Source organism: Lucilia cuprina, chromosome 4, assembly GCF_022045245.1.
Source record: "Lucilia cuprina isolate Lc7/37 chromosome 4, ASM2204524v1, whole genome shotgun sequence".
NCBI lineage: Eukaryota > Metazoa > Arthropoda > Insecta > Diptera > Calliphoridae > Lucilia > Lucilia cuprina.
Window position 1 is genome coordinate 78,959,289 of NC_060952.1, and position 22,565 is coordinate 78,981,853.

The 22,565-nt window shown below is 30.6% G+C and overlaps 3 protein-coding genes across 4 annotated transcripts; 1 reads left to right on the plus strand and 2 right to left on the minus strand.

Moving 5' to 3' along the window:
• The first annotated feature begins 7,281 nt into the window (after positions 1-7,281).
• Positions 7,282-15,607, plus strand: LOC111690944 (chymotrypsin-1-like). 2 transcript variants are annotated; one of them, XM_046949439.1, is made up of 3 exons: positions 7,282-7,405; positions 14,357-14,961; positions 15,054-15,607. In XM_046949439.1, exons 2-3 carry the CDS (start codon positions 14,449-14,451, stop codon positions 15,219-15,221), a joined length of 681 nt encoding a protein of 226 aa, XP_046805395.1. In that variant the 5' UTR covers positions 7,282-7,405; positions 14,357-14,448; the 3' UTR covers positions 15,222-15,607. The 2 variants fall into 2 exon arrangements, with proteins under 2 accessions (XP_046805395.1, XP_023309324.2); XM_023453556.2 differs by lacking the exon at positions 7,282-7,405 and adding an exon at positions 14,126-14,299.
• On the minus strand, positions 15,302-18,612 carry LOC111690943. The gene is made up of 6 exons (XM_023453555.2): positions 18,182-18,612; positions 17,794-18,104; positions 17,640-17,738; positions 17,333-17,497; positions 15,612-15,629; positions 15,302-15,549 (listed from the first exon to the last, which is right to left on the minus strand). The coding sequence occupies exons 1-6, from the start codon at positions 18,363-18,365 to the stop codon at positions 15,373-15,375; spliced, it is 954 nt and encodes a 317-aa protein (XP_023309323.2). The 5' UTR covers positions 18,366-18,612; the 3' UTR covers positions 15,302-15,372.
• A 387-nt stretch (positions 18,613-18,999) lies between these two features.
• Positions 19,000-21,509, minus strand: LOC111690939 (zinc finger protein 558-like). Its single transcript, XM_023453548.2, has 2 exons — positions 20,636-21,509; positions 19,000-19,891 (listed from the first exon to the last, which is right to left on the minus strand). Exons 1-2 carry the CDS (start codon positions 21,398-21,400, stop codon positions 19,112-19,114), a joined length of 1,545 nt encoding a protein of 514 aa, XP_023309316.2. The 5' UTR covers positions 21,401-21,509; the 3' UTR covers positions 19,000-19,111.
• Between the last annotated feature and the right edge of the window lie 1,056 nt (positions 21,510-22,565).

Genomic DNA, 22,565 nt, shown 5'->3' on the forward strand with positions numbered 1-22,565 from the left:
ATATACCCCCATCTTTTTTAATGGTGGATATAAAAAGTAATTACTTACATAATTTATTACTTGTAAGTGAAAATCGTAGAATTACACGAGACAGACACTATAGATAGTGATGAGCTATATACTTCGAACAAGTCTTTCGCTATTATTGCCGTCTCAACAGATGTTAATGGATTATCGGGTCCCTACCACACTTTTATAGTAGGATAATGCCCCTTTCCGGAAAGTTGTCAGATTAACACTTTTCATACAAAAGGATTCTTGCTATTAATTTGAGTAAGACTTTGGTGCTTCGAAAACTGAATATCTGTTGGAAAAAAATGTTTTTTTAATTTTTATGTGTTAAGTACATTAATACGCATTGATTGAGTGGTATTCCAAAATGACACTATAATGTCGTCACTTGAAATGTAAAAATGCGTAACAACCAAAAAATTTTAAAAAGACTTTTGTATTGAAAATGGAGCACTGCATCGAAATACATATTGTTGCAATTTTATAGAACTCTATTGTCTAAAACTCCGATTTTATTGAAATGAATTTCAAAAGAGCGTAACAACAATTTGGACATTTCCACAAGTCAATAAGTCCTAAAAAGCCAAGCAATAGACAGTGTCTGGCGGTACAGACATATTCAAACGTGTTTATTAAAGTTTGGATATAAATCTTGTAATAAAAAACAAGTATGAATGTATAGTTGGGCATGGCCGACCGAATGATACCCTACATCAGTCAGTATGTTAAAAATATGCATTTAAAAAAAAGCATTTAATTTTTTTTTAACTTTATTCTAGAATATTTTTACTTATTTTTGACATAAAAAAATATTTTTTCAAGAGAGCTCATAGGGATGTAGGGGAAATATAAATGTTGGTAGAGGAAGTTACGTTTACTTTAAAGTTATTTATGTAAAGTATAATTAGCGTTTATAAGTGAATTTTGACCATCAAGTCATTTCTAAAGGGGAGTTTTTATAGGTGCTAGGGTCAAATGAAGCCCGATCATTACAAAACTCGGTAGTGTCATTTAAAGTTCTATAAAACAAAGTTTTGCCGACTTTTGTTGACATAATAGATAATTTAACCTAATTATAAGCCCAAAGGCCCTATTCTGTATGGGGGCTAGTCGAAATAATGGACAGATTTTTTCCATTTTCAATAGACTTTGTCCTTGTGTCAAAAAAAGCGTGTGTGCCAAAAATTCAAGAAGTTAATTGTCACTACATTGTCCCCATGTAATCGACATAAAGGACACTTAAAACTTGTTTAATCCACCAGAATAAATCTTATGTAGAAACGACCTCAGGACCAGTGTTTGAGACCAATTTACAAAAGTTTAAAAGTAGCAAAACTCGAATAATACTATTACTTGCATTTGAAAATTATTGTTTTAGTTAGAATACTCATATTAGCTAGTTTAAACTCTTTAAGGACATACAAATCACCAACAAAGAATTGTTCTTCCTGCATAACATAAAAAATAAACTTTTGTGTATAAGATAATGGGACCAAGAGTTTTCGATTGTATCCTGTATCTTGGTTTTTGTTTGTTTTCTAAAGTTTTTATGTTCCAGCGAATACTTATTTGACTGATCAAAAATTGTTGATTTGATTAAACAGAAAAATTTGAAACAATGTAACACAAACCCCTTCAAAAAAAAAAAACCCGCAATCAAAATCTACTGATGGTAGTTAGTGGTGTTGAAGACATTGTTAAGTGTTATGAACTTTAAACTCTTATATTATTGTTGTTTTCGTACTTTGCAACATAAAGAGCGCTATAAATTCATGCTGTGAACGGATAACATTTGTGGCAAGTGATATAAATTTAAGAGTCTTGAAGAAAAACTAAGAAAAACGAAATCGTAAAACAAATGCAAACAAATATTAATAAAATATTGGGTGGGCCAATTAAACTAAAAAAATGTTTAATATTTTTTTTGCTTACAAACAAAAACTAAAACAAGGCGCCAATTCAAATTATATTTTATATACCGTCACGACAGGAAGTGAGAAAAAAGGGTAATATAAGAAGTTGTGTTTTTTCCACAGATGTCCTAGGCCCTACTCCCAGCAATGCAAGAACTAGTTTTTAATCAAAAGAATTTTATTTGTAATGATCAGCGCAGAGTGTACTGAATGGTAACATCACTATCCCAGCAGATTATTGTTTACAATTTTTATACCCTACACCACTATAGTGGGAAGGGTATTATGCATTTGTGCTGATGTTTGTAACGCACTAAAATATTAGTACTATACACTGAAAATAATCCATGCTCAACTTTACGAAAAAAAATTTCGTAACATCGTAAATTTTACCATATTTATTCAAAATTCACTTTTTTCAATTTATGTAAATTAATTTTTTCAAGAATATTTTGCATTATATTAAAATATTTCGTACAAATTCTTATATATTACGAAAGAATTTCGTGATGCGAAACAACGAACGATTCGTACAATGTACGACATTTTTCGTATATATTAGGCATGGATTTTTTTCCACCTTTAAGTATACCGATCGACTCAGAATTACTTTCTGAGTTGCTTTAACGATGTCCGTCCTTGTGTCCATGTAAACGTTGTTAGCAAAGTATAGGTCGCAATTTTTAAGACCCAAGGACAAAGCCTATTGAAAATGGTTAATATTGGTATATTATTTCACCTAGCCCCCATACAACTGAACCCCCGAAAATAGCTTTTGAGATCATAATTCTGTATAATATAAATGTAACTCGATATCTCGCACAACTAAGTTTTATACAAGCCTTGATGACCTTGCAGATTTTCTAAATGATCGGACTTAATTTTACCCTAGCCCCTATACAAAGCCCTGTTATTGCAATAAAATTTAACACAGACAATTATTATATAAATTTATTTAGTAGCCCATTTTATCGGGATCGGTTCACATTTGCTCCTATTCCCCATATAAAGCCTCTTTTAGAAACATAATAAATAAATCGTAATCAAGGTAATATTCCAGATAAATGCTTTATTATGAAAAATAGATCACATTTAATATTCATAACTGGTGTAGGGTATCATATGGTCGGTCACGCTCGACTATACTTTCTTGCTTGTTTATACATAGACTTGTATACAGGCTTAAACCGCACGTTTGTCAAACAAATAAAGAAAATAACACTTATTTAACAAACACCCATCTTAATAAGACATTTTTCTGTTGTTTTTAAAATTTTGTTAAATACAAAGAAATATATAAATAAGAACAAGGATCACTACTTGGTGTTTTAAATAAAGCCATTTCGTATGTTAAAAAAAACGAAATATTATTGCTGGAACAACGACAAGCAACAATTAAGACAGTAGTCCAAAGATCATGAACTTCGTTTTTTTTAAACCAAAGCTCAGAAGGTGTGCATAATTAATTCGCCAAACTTCACTATCGATATGCAACACAACATCAAACATTTCTACATAGTACGACAAATAAAATATATCATGCCATCGAAACTCTGAAGAATCCACCACACACTTATATTTTTTTCCGCTTATGGCCCACACTCAGTTACCAATGTTGAAAACAAAACCCGCTTTAAGTTTAAGCAAAATCGAAATAAAATGATTCATTAGTTAGTGGATGGAATCAGATCTTAAAACAAAATAAACCTGACATATGATGCCTAAAACAAATCTAGTTTTTTGTTAGGTATTTTTTTTACAGCCCATTCAGTTTGCAAGACAGCCAGACAGTGGAGCAAAGCCATAGCCTAACTAAGACAATCCAGCCAAAAGATCAGAGTCAATGTATAACTGATTTGCATTGTACATGCAAACGCGCCAAGGTGTTGATTGGCTGGCAGACACATCATGCACATGAAGTGCTTAAGTCTGATAGTGTTACTCTATTTAATATATTTTTACTGGAAATGAATGAAAATAGGGTTAGCAGTTAGAATTATTTATATAAGTGCATGATATCCGTCTAACTAACCGTCCTGATGCACTCTCTCATATTTAAACACTACAGCACTTTAGTGGGGAAGATATATTGGGTAAGTGCTGATGTTTGTAACATACACTGAAAAAAATCCATGCTTAATATATACGAAAAATGTCGTACATTGTACGAATCGTTCGTTGTTTTGCACCACGAAATTCTTTCGTAATATATACGAAATTTTACGAAATATTTTAGTATAATGCAAAATATTCTTGAAAAAATTAATTTACATAAATTGAAAAAAGGGAATTTTGAATAAATATGGTAAAATTTACGAAATATTAATTTATTCAAACATTTTTGTTCATTTTAAACACTGAACACTAAGAAGTGAAACGCTGTCATTTTTTTACAACAACAACGTTACGCTCTTCTCACATACGAGTTCTGTGTAACTCCAACACATATGTAAGAAACTTGCTCTCTGTCCAAACTTCAAAACTTTGTCGCGAAAATTCGTGGCTTATAGAACTTGAAAATATTTTTTATCACTTAACGTTATATTTTATTATTTTTTTGCACACTTTAAATATATTTAGTAGCCCGAAAAGATTTAATTTTTTACAAACGAAAAAAATATTTTTTATTTTTTTGACATTTAATTTTTGTTGTTGAAATTAAAACGAAAAAAGAACAATGTTGTAAATTTTCGTATGGTACAAGAAAAAAATATTTCAACTAACTTAATTATTATTTCAATATTGCAGATTAAAAAGCAAAGATACGTTCATATATAATGTTTATAGATAAATTATGTTGCAAAATATTTAAAGAAATCTACTAAAATATAAATTCAAATGAAATAATTTTTTTTTTTAATTTTTAAATCCGATTTTTTGCAACTATGTTGGCTTGAGAATTCTAATAATACATTCTTAGAGTTAGGTACCGACTGACAGTAGACTTAGGTACTTTTTGACAACGTTTCACTTCTTATTTATTCTTTGATTTTAAAATAAATTTTTGAATTTTAGTTCAAAATTATTCTCCACACGAATTTTCAATTTTTTTATGAAAATAAATTTTTTAATAAAATAATTTTATGAAAATAATATTAGACTTTTTCTTAAATTTTATAAAAATGTTGTAGTTTTATTTAATCATAATATAATTAATATCATTATGTTTAATTTCGCTAAAATTTAAGAAAAAAATATTACGAAAGGTTTAAGTACTTTCGTAATAATAGAAAAGGATTTTATTAAATAATATTTCGTATTATACAAGAAATTTTTGTAAATATTACGAAAATAGAAGTTACGAAATTTTTTTCGTAAAGTTGAGCATGGATTATTTTCAGTGTACAAACTTTAAGCTATGTCCGTCCGTCTGGCTGGCTGTAGATGTAAACCTTGGGCGCAATTTTCAAGATAATAGGATGAAAAACACGCCTTGTTCGGGCCAAGGACAAAGCCTATTGAAAATGGTTAAAATCGGTCCATTATTTCGACCCCATACATAATAGTTAAAAGATCTATTATGTCAACAAATGTCGGCAAAAGTTAGTTTTGTATAACTTTAAAAGATACTACCGATTTTTGTAATGATCGGGCCTCGTTTAACCCTAGCCCCTATACAAACTCCCCTTCAGAAAATGTCTTAAAATTCAAAATTCACTTATAAACACTAATATCACTTTAAAATTCGACATAACTTCCTCTACCAACATTTATAAGGATAGCCCCATATATACCCCTACCCCTACCCCCATGAGCCCTTTTGTAAGAAAACTCTTTTTGTCAAAAATAAATAAAAACTTTTTGGTGTATGGTATCATATGGTCGGTTATGACCGATTCATTCGATACATTCATACTTGTGTTAAATATACCTGTATATCGATAAAAAGCGGCACAACTAAGTTTTATACAAGTCTTGATGAATGATGCCAAATTTACCAAAAGATCTCATATTGGTACATATTTGCCCCCTATCCACCATATAAAGCCTCTTTCAGAAAATTAGTTTCTTTGTCCATAAATTGCTTAAATGTATCTTAATGCTTTATTATGAAAAAATCACATTTAATATTCATAACTGGTGTAGGGTATCATATGGTCAGATACGCCCGACTATAGTTTTGAGTTTCAGAAATTATTTTTTCTAACTTTGGAATGACTGACAGCTTCAGAATTGACTTCTGTACATATGTGACTTAAGAACTAATTTCTTCTTTGCATTTACACATACATACATTTGTGTCTCCATAAGCTGGACGTGGCATGTTTCACCCTTATCAAAACTAAGGCTCCTTACTTTCTCCTACTTCATTCCATATCTTTTTAAATGACTTGTCTTTTTAAATGAGCTAATAGAGTTAAATTGAAAGCAAGTAGGGAAGAAGGGGGACCACAGTCATTTTTTTTTTGAGGCGGCCTCAAATTAAAACCAAAACACATATTATTAATTTTTTCTTGGTTCGGATACTTAGATATCTAAGTTGGCTTTAGTTTTATTCCTTTCAATCTTTCCTAAGTCATCCTCATGTACATTTTTTTAACTCCAGTGTCTTGGTTTTCTTAAAAGTTGTAAGACCCTACCTCTGACTTTCTTACTATTTTCACCACTTAAATCCGAACTAAAATGAAATTCAACTCTCATGTATGAGCCAGAGATTCAAAGTATATTTTAGGGCTAGACCGCGTATAGGTGAAGGTTCTTATCAGTGACAGTTTTAAATGGAGCATAACGTGCGTTTCACTATTTTATCGATATTATCTTAAGTCATACTGTCCCTATGTGAAACATACTTCACCCAAAGTCTTTTCTGTCACTACCAATCAGGTAGTTTTAAATGCGAAATTTCCGTTATTTCGAACGATCTGTGCGATCGAGTTCAGTGTATTCATAATTCACGATGTATTACATACATACGCAATCAGGATCATCTATACTTCTTTATTTGCAACATAACGTACATAATATGTACATCGTTCCAAATGAAAAATTTAAAATTTATTGCTACACCTACTCAAATTCCCTACAAAAATCAATTAAATTCTGAAAACCCTATAAGCTTTCGATTCGATTTTTTTGTGTGAATTAAAAGAAATGTAGACGTTTGTTAAGTTGCACAACACAGTTTAATCGAAAAATATTTAAATTATTTACTGATTAAATTTACTTCACCCAAAAACAAACAACAGCAACATCAAACCTGGTGGTTATACACTGATAAACTTTCCAGAACAAGGTTTAATAGTTAGTGGTGGTCTCGCCACTCGATATAGTCGTTGTAATTGAATAAAGTCAATTGTTGATTTTGATTGGTGTAATGGAAGGAACATAACAAAAAAAAAGAAAAACAACAAGCAACAGAAACAAGCGTAGGTGTCAATACCAAGAAATTATCGACTAAAAACAAAAAATACCACCCAATATGAAAAAAAACTTAATGGTCTAACTGGTAGTATTTAGGTACTATAGCAAAGTGTTAAATGGTAAGTGGAACAGTGAGCTTTGTATAGGTTAAGGTTGTATTTGATAATTATATATAGTTAGCTTTTGTTTTAAAATTCTTAAACGGTATATTATAAATATAAGGGAGCAATGTTTGGCTATTAAGCAAAATTATCTAGAGGTATTATGACCCATTATAAGGCCAGATACATGTACTTAAATGTAATTATGTGGAGTTATAAAATTTGTGCAGTTTATTTGCTGTTTTAAAATTTGTGTTAAAATCAAAACGATCATGTTTTAGTATGGCCAGTAAGATCATTTATAAAAGCCTTAATGAATTTTTATAAAGGATAATGCCATCTTGTTAAATTATCTGCAACTGCTAACTGTAGACCACCATTTATAAAAGCCTTAATGAATTTTTATAAAGGATAATGCCATCTTGTTAAATTATCTGCAACTGCTAACTGTAGACCACCTATATATAGATTTTTCAGCATTATTTTCAACCTTATCGACGTTAATGGTCATGGAATATTAATATCTCTGAATAACCCTTATACAATTAAATGGAGTGTTGTCAAAGTGGGGACGTGAATTGATGTAATTGGGAATTTCGAGCTTATCATATTCAATCTTTTTACGAAAGGACGAAGCCAATATTTTGCCTAATCCCCATACCATCGTAACCCCGGAAAAGTACTTTTGAGTTCATAAATGTTCTAGTGCTTCCACAATATATACATAAAAACGATACTTCCGATGTTCGTAATGATCGGAACCTAATAGAAAGTTCCCTACAGAAAGATTCAAACTTTACTTAAAAACATTATTATCATGATAAAACGTTAATCCCTCTAACAAAATAATTAAGAATAGGCCCACATATTTACCAATTGTCTTATATAGCCCCCTTTTAACAAAATCTATTCTTAGTTGTATTAGAGTGTTTGACATCCGCGTGCAACACCAAGAAACATTCATCAAAGATCCAACAAATATATGTTTAGATTCTGGGTCCTTTAGCAAATCAGCAAAATGTGCTCACGAAATTATATGTAAAAATGTCAGAAAAAAAATTACTTTCCTAACTGTTATGTTGTTTTCGATGAATTTTGCCAAACATTATTTTTTCTGCCAGGGATCATTATGTTGAAAATTTTAACAATCGGACAGACGGACATATCAAAATCTACTCAGAAAGTTATTCTGAGCCGATTGGTGGATATTTTTTACGAACATCAGCTCAAACGCACTATAGTGTAGAGTATAAAAATCATAGGCAGCGGACATGTTTTGTATACATATAGAAATCATTCTCTTTAACTCTTTGTCATCGACAAGATCGATACCTTAGCTCGAGCTAAGGTAAAAAAGCATTTTATGTATTATTTAGAAAGACGTTTATAATATATATATTTAACGCAAACGTGAAATCTACGCTTCTGTACGGTAGTGAACGCTAATACACGTGACACACATAAAAGCAAGTATTTGTAAATCGCTGCCTTCGTAAAGTCCTACGTGTGTTCTGGCCGAGTACCATATCTAACTACACGCTTTGGCGTAGAACCGATCAACAATCACTATCCATTGAAATTAGAAGACGCAAATGGCGTTAGATTGGACACACTCTTAGAAGGAAGACTAATGACATTGCTAGAAATGCAATAGAGTGAAACCCCCAAGAAAACAGAAGAAGAGGACGGCCAGCTCCTACATGGAGGAGACAATTAAGACCGAAGTGAACCGAAGTAACAAGAGTTGAGGAGAAGAGAAAGAGTTGGCACAAAATAGAGTTATGTTCAAAAATTTCGTTGAGGCCCAATGCTCCTTGTAGGAACGACGGGAACTTATTATATTATTATTATATTATATAAAACCTGATGTAGAATATCATATGGTCGGCCATGCCTGAATATAAAATCCTTTTTATTATACCCTACACCACTATAGTGGGGAGGGTATTATGCGTTTGTGCTGATGTTTGTAACACCCAAAAATATTGGTTCTAGGCCCACCTTAAAGTATACCAATCGGCTCATTATCACTTTCTGAGTCGATTTAGCTATGTCCGTCTGTCTGTCTGTGCGTACGTGTAAACCTTGTGCGCACGCTACAGGTCGCAATTTTCAAGATAATTTTAAATTTGAAATTTGGCACATACTCTTTTCATGGTTCAAGGACAAATGCTATTGAAAATGGTTGAAATCGGTCTATTATTTCGCCTAGCCCCCATACAACCGTACCCCCCTAATCGGGCCTTTAGGCTCATAATTACGTTAAATGTTCTATTATATCAACAAAAATCTGCAAAACTTAGTTTTATAGAACGATAAATGACACTACATACTAATTTTTATAGTGATCAGGCCTCATTTGACCCTAGCCCCCATACAAACTCCCCTCAGAAAATGTCTTGAAGGTCAAAATTCACTTATAATTTCTAATAATAAAACAATTAAAATCTACATAAGTAATTTTGAACTAGACGTAACTTCCTCTACCAAACTTTATAAGGATAGGCCCATATTTACCATTACTCCCCTATGAGCCCTCCTATAGAAAATCTCTTTTTTGTCAGTTATACATAAAAATAATTCACAATACGGTTAAAGAACAAATTAAATGCTTTATTTTTTATTTTTTAAAATTATCCACTTTTTTAACATACTGACTGGTGTAGGGTATTATATAGTCGGCAATGTCCGACTATACATTCATAATTGTTTTTATTAATTTTGATTAAAATTTCTTATGTTAAAAAAATAATGTGAACTTTTTTCGAAAGAACCTTTCAAAATACATATTGTAGATATCAAAATTTTTCATAAAACATTAGCTATAGAAATAATAAGGACCCACTACGAACTAATTATGAATTACATAATTTAAAACCCATGTTAAAATATCTTAAAATTATTTCAGATTAATTAAACGCTAATGCAGATTTTGTTATCAGTATTAACACAGTTTTTTGAATATTATTGAACAAGGCCTTTACTTACAGCTTCATTGTAACACTCCTACTTGTAACCATTAAATTTTGCAACTTTTTAAATATAAAGCATATAAATAAATATGTGCAGTTTTTTTTGGTTTTTGTGTCATGTTCCATTTGAACAGTTTTTTTTGCTGTTAATGTTTTTTTTAGCAAGAAGCACCTACCTGTTGTCATCAATTAAGTAACAAGCACACGCTACCAATAAATTTTATATTTAAATCCATAGGTAGTAAGTAAAATACATTTTTATACATATTCCCTCTATAGTTCACAACTCACAATCTCTACACAGAAGTCTTATCAGATCTTAATATTTAAGAAAGAAATAACAACAACAACAAAAAAATATATAAAATGAATATCGTTTTTTTATATATTTAATCTTGTTTAAATACTCTTACCATCATGACTTTGGTGACTTTATTTTGCCATATGGTGGTGGTGGATAACTACTTAAATTGGTTCATTGCTAAGGGGAGGATGGCAGGCGGCAGACGGTGATATAGTGATACGAGTATGAAAAAGGCAGATCATAATTTATCATTAACTTGAGGTTGTTTTAAATGTTGCAGAAAACAGCAAGATACATCTTGCAAGCAAGTATCTTATAAATTGTGAGTGTTTTTTTCTTGTAGTTATAGAGGTTGCTGTTGCAGTATGCAAACAATTTGTAAATTTTTAAAACCTACAAGCAATTAATTTTGAAATAGACAAAACATATGTTTTAACAAAACTAAGGAAAATTAGTGAACATAAATATAAATTAGGAAGGTGCTAATGCTTTACTTTTTCATTCATTTAGTGGATCATTCGAAATAATTATTTAATTCCAAGGATCTTTAAAATACCTACCATCAAAAAGATGGTTGGTTTTATAGTTCCGTTTGTAAGTCTTCAAAATCTTTATATTAGATTCTAAGACGATCTGTCCGTCTGTTAAAAAAATAGAGTCGAAAAGCAATGGATGCATAAATATTAATAATTAATGCAGTTTGCTTTGTATTGAAAATGGGCAATATCGGTACACGTTTTCGCGTAGCCCCCATATAAGTTTCCCCGTAAAAAATTACATTCACTATCAAAACTGTATATAATAAGCACCTACAACGGTGATTTCGACATAAACATGTTTTATAAAAGCCTATATTTTTTTAATTTTTATAAGAATCAATTCATAATTGACCCTACCAATCAATAGGATCGGTTGATATTAGACCCTGGAAAATTTGGGTTCGAAAATGACTTTAACGATCAAAATTTATTTAAAACATCAGTATAGCGATAAAATGCGGCATGAAATGTGTTTATAAAATGTTATGAAGATCGGGCGATATTGGGTTCAAGCCCCCCTATTAGATCCGCTTTCAGAAACTATATGGATAGCAATGACATTTGACAAAACAAGTTTTACTGAAACCATATTTCATGAGGATCGCAAAAATTTGGCCCTTTTATCTTCTTGATAACTTGATAAAGTTAGACATAAAATACTGCAAATAACAAAATTATAAAGAAGCAAAACTTAGGCCACCTTCCGAAATTCATGCTAATTTAATAGGTTGTGATATGATGATAAGTATTTAAGATTAGTCATAGCCGTATATAATACTCTTACTTGTTTAGTTTTAAAGAGACTTATAATATTTTTTTTTGCACAACTATAGTAATGGATATACCTACCTAAATAGCAGTCGATTTAAAACAATTTTCCGAGTAGACTAAACAACGTCCGTCAGTTCATAAAAACTTTTTAATCCAATTACATGTCGCAAATTTAAGGAAAATATATAAAATAATCCCCCCCAAAATAGGACCATCGAAAATCTCTTCAGCGATATACGAGTACACACACACAGCTGTAAAGAAACACTCGTTATTAGGCTCTCTAAATGTTAACATTGACAATAGATCTCTGATAGATCACCAAGCAATTAAATAACGATAAGATCTGTAACGAAACCACACGTAAATAAGCTAGTAAAAGAGTTGGGAGTATAGTAATATTCAAGGACGAACATCATTAAATCTATACCGATTTTTACAACAAACTGCTTACAATTCCATCACCAGCTGGCATATAATCTTGCTTACAATCGAGAATCGAGCATATTCAACAATTCGATGCTCAATTACTATTCCCAAATATACAGATGTTCTGAAACTCGAAAAACCTTTCCTCTGCGGTGTTGTACGACTAGAGCCATCAATATCAATATGTTAAATGTCATATCGCAACAAAGGTATAAGGCGCTGAGGCATGTGAAAGGCCTTGACTAATCGGTGGATTTCTGTATCCTCGCAGATCAGTATGTGGCGAAAAAAATTCCACGTGATTAGGTGTAAAAATCAATGAAAAACGAAAAACAAAATAAATTGATATATGACGAAAAATATGAAAGATCAGAAAAATATCACCTATGTCATAAAAATATGATATTGAAGAAAAATATTACTAAAAAGTCGATGGTTTGATTCCCACCAGAAACTCTGGTAAGGAAGTGCATACATTTAACGATTTTGACCAGGGTAAACATAAATCATCCTTTTAAACTATAACTACAAGCGATTTAAGTTTTTCTACATTTCGACCAACATATATTTTTGAAGAAAATACTATATGCCAACAGAAAACAAGTCTTGAAATGAAGTCATAGTTTTTATACCCTTCACCACTATAGTGGGGAGGGTATTATACGTTTGTGCTGATGTAATATTGGTCCAAAAATATTGGTCCAATACCGACCTTAAAGTATACCGACCAGAATTCAGAATCATTTTTTGAGTCAATTAAGACATGCCCGTCTGTCCGGCTGGCTGGCTGTCCATGTAAACCTTGTGCGCAAGGTACAGGCCGCAATTTTCAAGATAATTTGATGAAATTTGGACCAAGCATGTTTTTTGGCACATGGAAGAAGCCTGTTGAAAATGGTTGAAATCGGTCCATTATTTCACCTATCCCCCATACAACCGTGACCCCGGATTTGGACTTTTTATGCCATAATTACGTCAAATATTCTATTATCTCTCTAAAAATTAGTACAAATAGGTTTAATATAAGTATAAATGACACTGCAGATTTTCGTAATGATCGGCCCTTATTTGACCCTAGCCCCCATACAAACCCCCCTTCAAAAATGTCTTGAATGTCTAAAATTGACTTGTAACCATTTGTATCGCAATGAAACTCAACAAAACTAACTGTTATTTAAAAATATATCCTTTTCCCAAATTTACCGAGGATCGGCCCATATTTGACCTATATAAAGCCTCATTTAGAAATTTTGGTTTTTTATCAATAAATTGCTTAAATACTTTGGAATTAAGGTAAAATTCAAGTTTCTTTATGAAAAATAAATATTTTAAAAATATACTCATGGTGTAGGGTATTATATGGTCGGCCATGCCCGACTATACTTTCCTACTTGTTTCTAATACAAATTTAACATCCTACCGTTTAACTAGCAAGATTAAAATTGTTAAAAAAAACGTAATCTTTAGGGTTAAAACACCATGCATTTAGAATAAAGTCAATTAATCTGGGATCTATTAATAATATGTAATTTTTTTTCTGAACTTAAGACCTATTCTAACCGTTTAAAATAATATTATAAATAAATATTTTTACAATTAAAAATAACCCGACATTGAGAAAATGGCTAACATTTATAATGAAAAACTGCTCCTTAAAAACTTAAACCCGCATTAAAACTGCAAAATTTATTACTAGAAATGCTATTTTTTAACTTCCCAATTGTTAATGACCTACATTTACTATATTAATTTTATTAATTATGTATAAATAGTTCTACGCACATATATAAAATTTTCATTAGTAATTATAATCTAACCGTTAGAAGTCCAAAGCCAATGAAGTTTATAATTTTAGTTGTTATTATTGCATTTTATATAGTCAATAGTAATGCATTCGGTAAAACTTAAATTAAAAATTAAATTTTCATATTTTTAAATTTATTATATATTATAGTTATACAAACCAATAATACCGAGCGCGTGGTTGGTGGTCGTGATGTACCCAAGGGAGAATTTGTACCCTATCAAGTTTCTTTACAATATTTTATGCAATCGAAAAATTATAAACATTATTGCGGTGGTTCTATTATATCGAAAAATCTTGTTTTAACCGCTGCCCATTGCTGTGACGGACTACAAGTGCAGAGAATGTTCGTAAGAGCTGGCGTACGCGATTTAAGCGAAAATCAGGGCAAACGTTATGCAATAGCATTCTATAAGATTCATCCAAATTACAAAGAATTTGAATCGAGTGATATAGCAATTATAAAAATTACAAATAATTTTGACTTAAATAATATTAGTATGGCGGCTATTGATGTGTTTAGTCCCAACAGAATTGCGGGTAATGTTGAAGTAACTTTAACCGGTTGGGGTCTTCGTTTACCCATACAACTTCCTATATTTCAAAGTCAATTGCAGAATTTAAACTTTCCAACGGTATTGCAAACAATGAGTTATAGTACAATTTCGGATTGGGAGTGTAGAAATAAGGGTATAGATCGTTTATCGAAAACTGAAATTTGTGCTCAGGGGTTTTTGTTGAAAGGTGCATGTGTGGTAAGTATTTAACTATGACGAACAAGGAATCTTTTCCTATTTTGTAATCTAAAGTTATGTAGTTCTCAAAAATTACTATTTTTCCCTTTAAGGGCGATTCCGGTGGACCTTTAGTGAGATTTGAAGGCAATCGACTGCAACAAGTGGGTGTAGTTTCATATGGTTTCTTTGTATGTGGTGTTTTTGATGTACCCGATGTTTATACAAGAGTTTCTGAGTTTTCCAATTGGTTGCAAGAAAATATAGCCAGAAATTCCTAACGAAATCTTTATATTAAAATTTAAATTATTTTTCGTTCCAATCGTTGGATATTGTAATGCAAATCGTTGTTTAATTTTTTTTAACAAAAACTATATTGTTAATTTAATAATAAAAATATGATATTATTAAAATAATATTAAGTGAAAAATATTAATCATCTTGCACTTCTTCAGTTACATTATCATTTATGGGTTCTGTATCAACATTCACCTCATCAATATGATCGTCTTGTTTATCTTCATGTGGCTTTTCTTCATAACGACCTTGCTGATCAACTGGATGGGCCGTCAATGAAAGATTAGAAGCTGGAGAACAGGGATCTTGTAACTTTGAAGCAAAATATATGTTTTATAAACTAATAAAATTGTTTTCTTTGTGTACTTATTTACCTGTTTCTCTTCATCAGTCTATAAATTTGAAAAATGAAATAATTTAGAAATTAATTAAAACAAGTGTGAATGTATAGTCGGACATGACCGACTATATAATACCCCACACCAGTCAGTATGTTAAAAATGTGGATTATTTTTTAAATAATAACGCATTTAATTTGATTTTTCCTTAATTCTGAAATAGTTTTACTTATTCTTGGTCAAAAATAAATTTTCTACAAGAGGACTCATATGGGGGTAAGGGTAAATATGGGCCCTCCTTTATAAATTTTGGTAGAAAATTTACTTCGAGGTTATTTATATAGAATTTAATCGTGTTATTAGTGTTTATAAGTGAATTTTGACCTTCAAGTCATTTTTTGAAGGGGGTTTGTATGGCGGCTATGGTCAAATCTGGCCCGATCATTACAAAAATCGGCAGTGTTATTTCCAATTCTATAAAACATAGTTTTGCCGACTTTAGTTGACATAATAGAACATATAACATAATTTTGATCCTAAAAGCCTTTTTGGGGGTACGGTTTCCTTTGGCTAGGCGAATGGAGCCTAAACGAATGGTATGTTCAAAATTTCATTAAATTATTTTTAAAATTGCGAGCTGTAGCGCACAAGGTTTACATTGGCTCACATAAAGTAATTCTGAGCTAGTGTATACTATATTCTAGACTATAGACTATACTACAGACTAGACTATACACTAGACTATAGACTAGACTATAGACTAGACCATAGACTAAACTATAGACTAGACTGTTGACTAGACTATAGGCTAGACAATAGACTATACTAGACTATAAACACTATACTAGACTATAAACTAGAATATAGACTAGAATGTATACTAGACTATAGACTAGACTATAAACTGAACTATATACTAGACTATAGAGTAAACTATAGACTAGACTATACACTAGACTATATACTAGACTATATTCTAGACTATAGACTAGACTATTGACTAGACCATTGACTAGACCATACACTAGACAATAGACTAGAATATAGACTAGACCATACACTAGACAATAGACTAGAATATAGATTATACCATACACTGGACTATAGACTAAACTATAGACTAGACTATAGACTAGACTATAGACTAGACTATAGACTAGACTATAGACTAGACTATAGACTAGACTATAGACTAGACTATAGACTAGACTATAGACTAGACTGTAGACTAGACTATAGACTAGACTATAGACTAGACTATAGACTAGATTATAGACTAGACTATAGACTAGACTATAGACTAGACTATAGACTAGACTATAGACTAGACTATAGACTAGACTATAGACTAGGCTATAGACTAGACTATAGAATAGACTATATACTAGACTATAGACTAGACTATAGAATAGACTATAGAATAGACTATAGACTAGACTATAGACTAGACTAGGCTATAGACTAGACTATAGACTAGAATATAGACTAGACTATAGACAATATACTAGACTATAGACTAGACTATAGACAATATACTAGACTATAGACTAGACTATAGACTGGACTATAGACTGTACTATAGACTAGACTATAGACTAGACTACAGACTATACTATAGATTAGACTATAGACTAGACTATAGACTAGACTATAGACTAGACTATAGATTAGACTATAGACTAGACTATATTTTGGTGACTTAGTTCGATATTGTTATTTAAGCTTCAGGATTAGAACTAAATTTTGGTAAAACTTACATTTTCAATAAGGCTTATATGACGTCGGAAAAATTGTTGTATTTTGCGTGCAGCCATATCCAGTTGCATTACATCTTGTTCATTTTCTGGGCGTGTGATTGAAGGGGGTTTGATTGGCTCATCAAGGAATAGTGATCGTCTGGTTAGGAAACCTCGGAATCTGGACTAAAAATAAAGTTTAAAGCAGCAAAATTTTTAATTAATTTTCCCTTAATAAGCTCAATATTAGAACTTGAATATATTTTTTTGTAATTTTAATACTAAAAGCTCAATATCAGTTTATGGACCTAATGGATCATAAACAAACCTGTATTTTAACAGCTGCCTCTATGCGTAACTTTTCCTCCATGCGTTTTATTTCGCGTTCGCGAAAATATTGATATAAATTATCGATGCCTTCAGTAGTCTAAAATAAATCATAAATCTTGATTTTTATATCTTAAAAGTTCATTATTATTTACATCTTTAGCAGTCATATATGCATTCACGAATTTTTGATAGGCCGCCTCAATAGCTGGTCTGGAAAGTTTCAATTCATCATCGGTAAATTTACATTTCTTCACGAGTTGATCTAACATATCGGATTCATTAAATTTTATAATCTCCTTTTCTTTTCCCATTTCACAACGACGTTGTGCCAAAAAACGTCGAAAACATTCTTCCATTGCTTCACACATATAGTCGATCTTCTCCTTGGGTATATCACAAATACACATATCACCAATGACATCATCGACGATATTCAAAGCTTGATTAATTGCAGATTTGACGACTTAAAAGAAATTCATAAAATTATGTTAATAATGTTTTTCATAAGACAAATTATTTATTTTGTTGAATATTAATTACTTCTTGCTTTATCCCGTGCCATTATCATAGAATGTAAATAATCAATTATGAATTGACATAAACATTCGCTTGTCGGTTGACATCTTAAAACTTCTCTTGTTATATCCGATAATAACTCGGGAAGACCCTCCGGTACATTTATGACTTGTGATCTTAATTTACCGCGTTGTATAAGATGATGCATTTTATTTGAAATATATATATTTTAGGAAAGTAATTTTTATTTGACAATGTAAAATATTTAAATAATATTAGGGTGAACTATAATACAACAATAATTAGTAGAAGTGTACGTTTTAAATTGTACATGCCTTGAATTGTCAAAATAAGGAAGATTTAAAAGTAAACGTAATAAATATGAAATAAAAATTATTGAGTTTTCCAAAATTTAAAATTTGAAATATTTTTTGACATTTGTTTAATTTTCTACTTTTCAAATTTTAAATTCTTTAAGACACTTTACATTATCTGATTTTGTTATAATACAAAGTTTTATTTGAGTATGTATTGTAGTCTGTCTTTCTTATTATATTTATCAAAAGTTTATAGAACAAATTTTGTAGGAAATTTTGATTAATAAACCTTTGATAAAAGTTTATGAGTAAGATCCTGAAAATCTTAAACATTTTTAAGTTTGAAAAGTAAAATTTTTGAACTTTTTTTGAAAAATACACAAATATTTAATAGTTTTCTTTTGAATTTTAATTTGTACATTAGCTTTCATTTATTTTTACCATAATTTTCTTTAAAAGCCATTTAAAATTGGAAATAAACCAAAAAACTAGGTTTCGTAATATATGAATGAAAATTGTTCAATACATTTTGACAAGAAATTCGATTTTGTATTAAAAACAATGAAACTCTGATATTAATACACAGTATCTTATCATACAAAACAATAGAATAGAAATATGCTAAAAATTTTATTTTCTAAATAATCTCAACTACATTTGATTTGGCTACTCTGGATTCAACAATAATCGTATCTTGTCGTGGCTTACGAGGTTTAAAAACTTCTTCCTTTGGCTCATGTTGTGCCATATGACGTCTCAGACGAGTTGAGTTATTAAAAGCTTTTTCACATTTTGTACACTGATACGGCAGTACATCTAAATGTAGACGTTTATGGGCAGCTAAATTACTTGAAATACGGAAAGGTCGTCCACATATATCACATTTATAGGGATATTCATTGGTGTGTAAGAGCATATGACGTCTATATCCAGACATTTGTGTTAAGCCTTTGCCACAAACTTCACACTGATAAGGTTTTACATCTTCGTGTGTCATCATGTGTACTTTTAGGGAATGACTTTCACGATATGATTTACCACAAGTACCGCAAATATATGGCCTTTCTCCCGTATGCAACATAAAATGTAATTTCCGTTGCTCGGCTGTATGAAAAGATTTATCACATAATTCACACGCATAAGGGCGTATGTTACTATGTTTACGTTCATGTACTCGCAGACTGGTCGAAGTACGATAATGTTGACCACATATGGAACATTTATAACGTTTTTCATCGCTGTGCGTTAGCATGTGTACATTGTAATGGGTTTTCGTTCGAGATTTTTTGCCACAGATTTTACATACGTGAGGTTTTTCACCGGTATGCACATAGCTATGCTCTCGTAAACGACACATTTTATCAAAAACTTTACCACAGTATTGACATGTTAAATCGGCTTCCGTTAATGTATTTCCCTGAAAAGATGGATATTTATTAAATAAAAAACTAAAATACTTTTTAGAAATAATAACACACGATAATCAATGTAGGACAATGTTGCAAGGATAGGCTATTTGTTAGAAACATCTTTAAGTCAACTACATATACATATCTATTTTAAAAATTGCCTTGAGTCCTTAAGAGATCACATACATATACATGTATTGTGGAATATTTATACCCTACACCACTATAGTGGGGAGGGTATTATGCGTTTGTGCTGAAGTTTGTAACACCCAAAAATATTGGTCCTATACCCACCTTAAAGTATACCAATCGCCTCAGAATTACTTTCTGAGTCGATTTGACCCTAGCCCCCATACAAACTCCCCTTCAGATAATGACTTGTAGGTCAAAATTAACTTATAATTACTAATAAAACGATTAAAATCTACATAAATGACTTTGAAGTAGACGTTAATTCTTCTACCAAAATTTATAAGGATAGGCCCATATTTACCCCTTCTCCCCTATGAGCCCTCTTGCAGAAAATCTCTTTTTTTGTCAACAATAAGTACAAATATTCCACAATACAAATTAAATGCTTTGTTTAAAAAAATCCACAATTTTAACATACTGACTGGTGTAGGGTATCATATGGTCGGCAATGTCCGACTATAAACTCATACTTGTTTTAAAAATCACTGAACATCTAGGCAATTATTAAGGAATTCAAAAATAAAAAAACAAAACATTTCTATCTTAAAAAAACAACTAACCTTTAACGATTTTCTTTTAACAATCTTTTTTGCATCCTTTCCCTTTGAGTCTTCTTCTAGTGTCTCTACTTCACAATTGTCATCTTTCTCTTCCATTTCCTTAGAATTATCAAATCCTTTTAGTTCCTCCTCGCCTGCTTCACTATCATTAACAGTGCTTAAAATATATTCACTATTCTCATCGTCTGCTTCATTTTTAACCAATATTTCTTCACTATTACTTTCTTCATTTTCACGACAGTTACTACTTCTCGAATCCTCTGCCGCTCCTTTAGTATTTTCTGTATCAGATTCATCTATTTCTAGCCATTCTTCATATTCATATTCCACATTATTAACTTCTATAACTTCGCCAGTTTCTGAAATATATTCATCGTTATTTTCTACATTCTCCTCCACTCCCCCAACATCGATCTCTTGTTCAACAATCTGTACTTCCTCCTCAATAACTGTATCAATAACTTCTTCCTTTGTTGGTTGAGCTTGTGCCACCGCTTGTAAACGTTCTCTATATGCTCGGTCATTTTGCAAAACCATTTCCTTAAATAGATAAGATTGCAATAAGTGTTCCACACAGCTATTGCAGATGTGTTCAGGCATGCCATTCTCATGATTTTCTCCAAAGCACTCCAATGTGGTACAATAGTGTAGTAAAGCAGCCAGTGTGGTTGATTCATCATCAATAACCGTCTCGTCCAGTAAATGTTTGTAATCACCACATTCTCGATTACAGGCCCGGCAATCAACTTTAAGTACTAAAGTCATTTTTTATTAATTATTTATGTGATTAGTTTTATATTTTTATTTAAAAAAAGGAATAAAAATGCAATTTGTTTAATAAGGCTTTAAATAAATTTCATCAGCTGTAGCGACAAGAGCGTTATCATTCACAATAACGACAACAGAGTTGCATTGTTTGTTTATCAACAAATAAGTAGGGTTTACAAATCGACTTTGGAAAAATCAAACAATCGACTCTTTCGAAAAAAGTTGAAGTCGATTATTTTGTTCCAAAAACTATCATATATGAATACGATAAAAATTATATATTATGTTTTTTAAATAATATTCTTCTTCTACAGTTATTATTTTTCGTTTTTGACTTTTATGTGTTACAATATAAGTTTTGATTGTAAAAATACATTCAAATATTTATTTCTTTCCAAAAAAGTCGAAAAGTTAGAATAAATTAAAAACTTCGAATTTTCTTAAACGGAAAAATGTCAAAAAACTGATTTTTTATTATTCGCAAAAATCATACACCAAACATTAAAAACCAGAGATGTAAAATGTTCTACGGTTCTTTAACAAAATTATTTTTATTTCCATTTTAAATTAATTGACCTATTTTCATGGACCAACTCTTTCCAAATTTAAACTTTAACTATTTTTTCATAAATTTAAATTAACATTAAAATTTAATGTACATTAAAAAAATCTAAGGAAGACTTTTTGCAGTTAATGAAAATTTAATTTTTCGACATATACAATTTTGAAATAGTTTATTTTTGAAAGTGTTTTTTTTCTGGACTTTTGTCGAATTTTTTTCAATTTTGAATTTTATTTTCAGTGCTAAGGTTGAAAATATTACATTCCATAAATGGGAAACATGTTTTGTTATTATCAGGGCAAATATTTCCATGCAAATTCATGTTTAATGTCAGTAACTCAAAATAACTTTTAACTATTTTTTTTAAATCAAAGAATTGTAGCAAAATTGTATAAATTGGATGTTGCATATTTTGTTATAAATGCATAAATTGCATATTTTACACAATTATACATATATAATATACATATCTTTAACATTTTTATTGCATATTTAAAAATGTTTTTCTCTACTATATATTTTTACAATAAATTTGTAACTTACATATTAAAATTAAAATCAAAAAATCATGTTAACAACAAAAAACTAGGTTTCATCTCT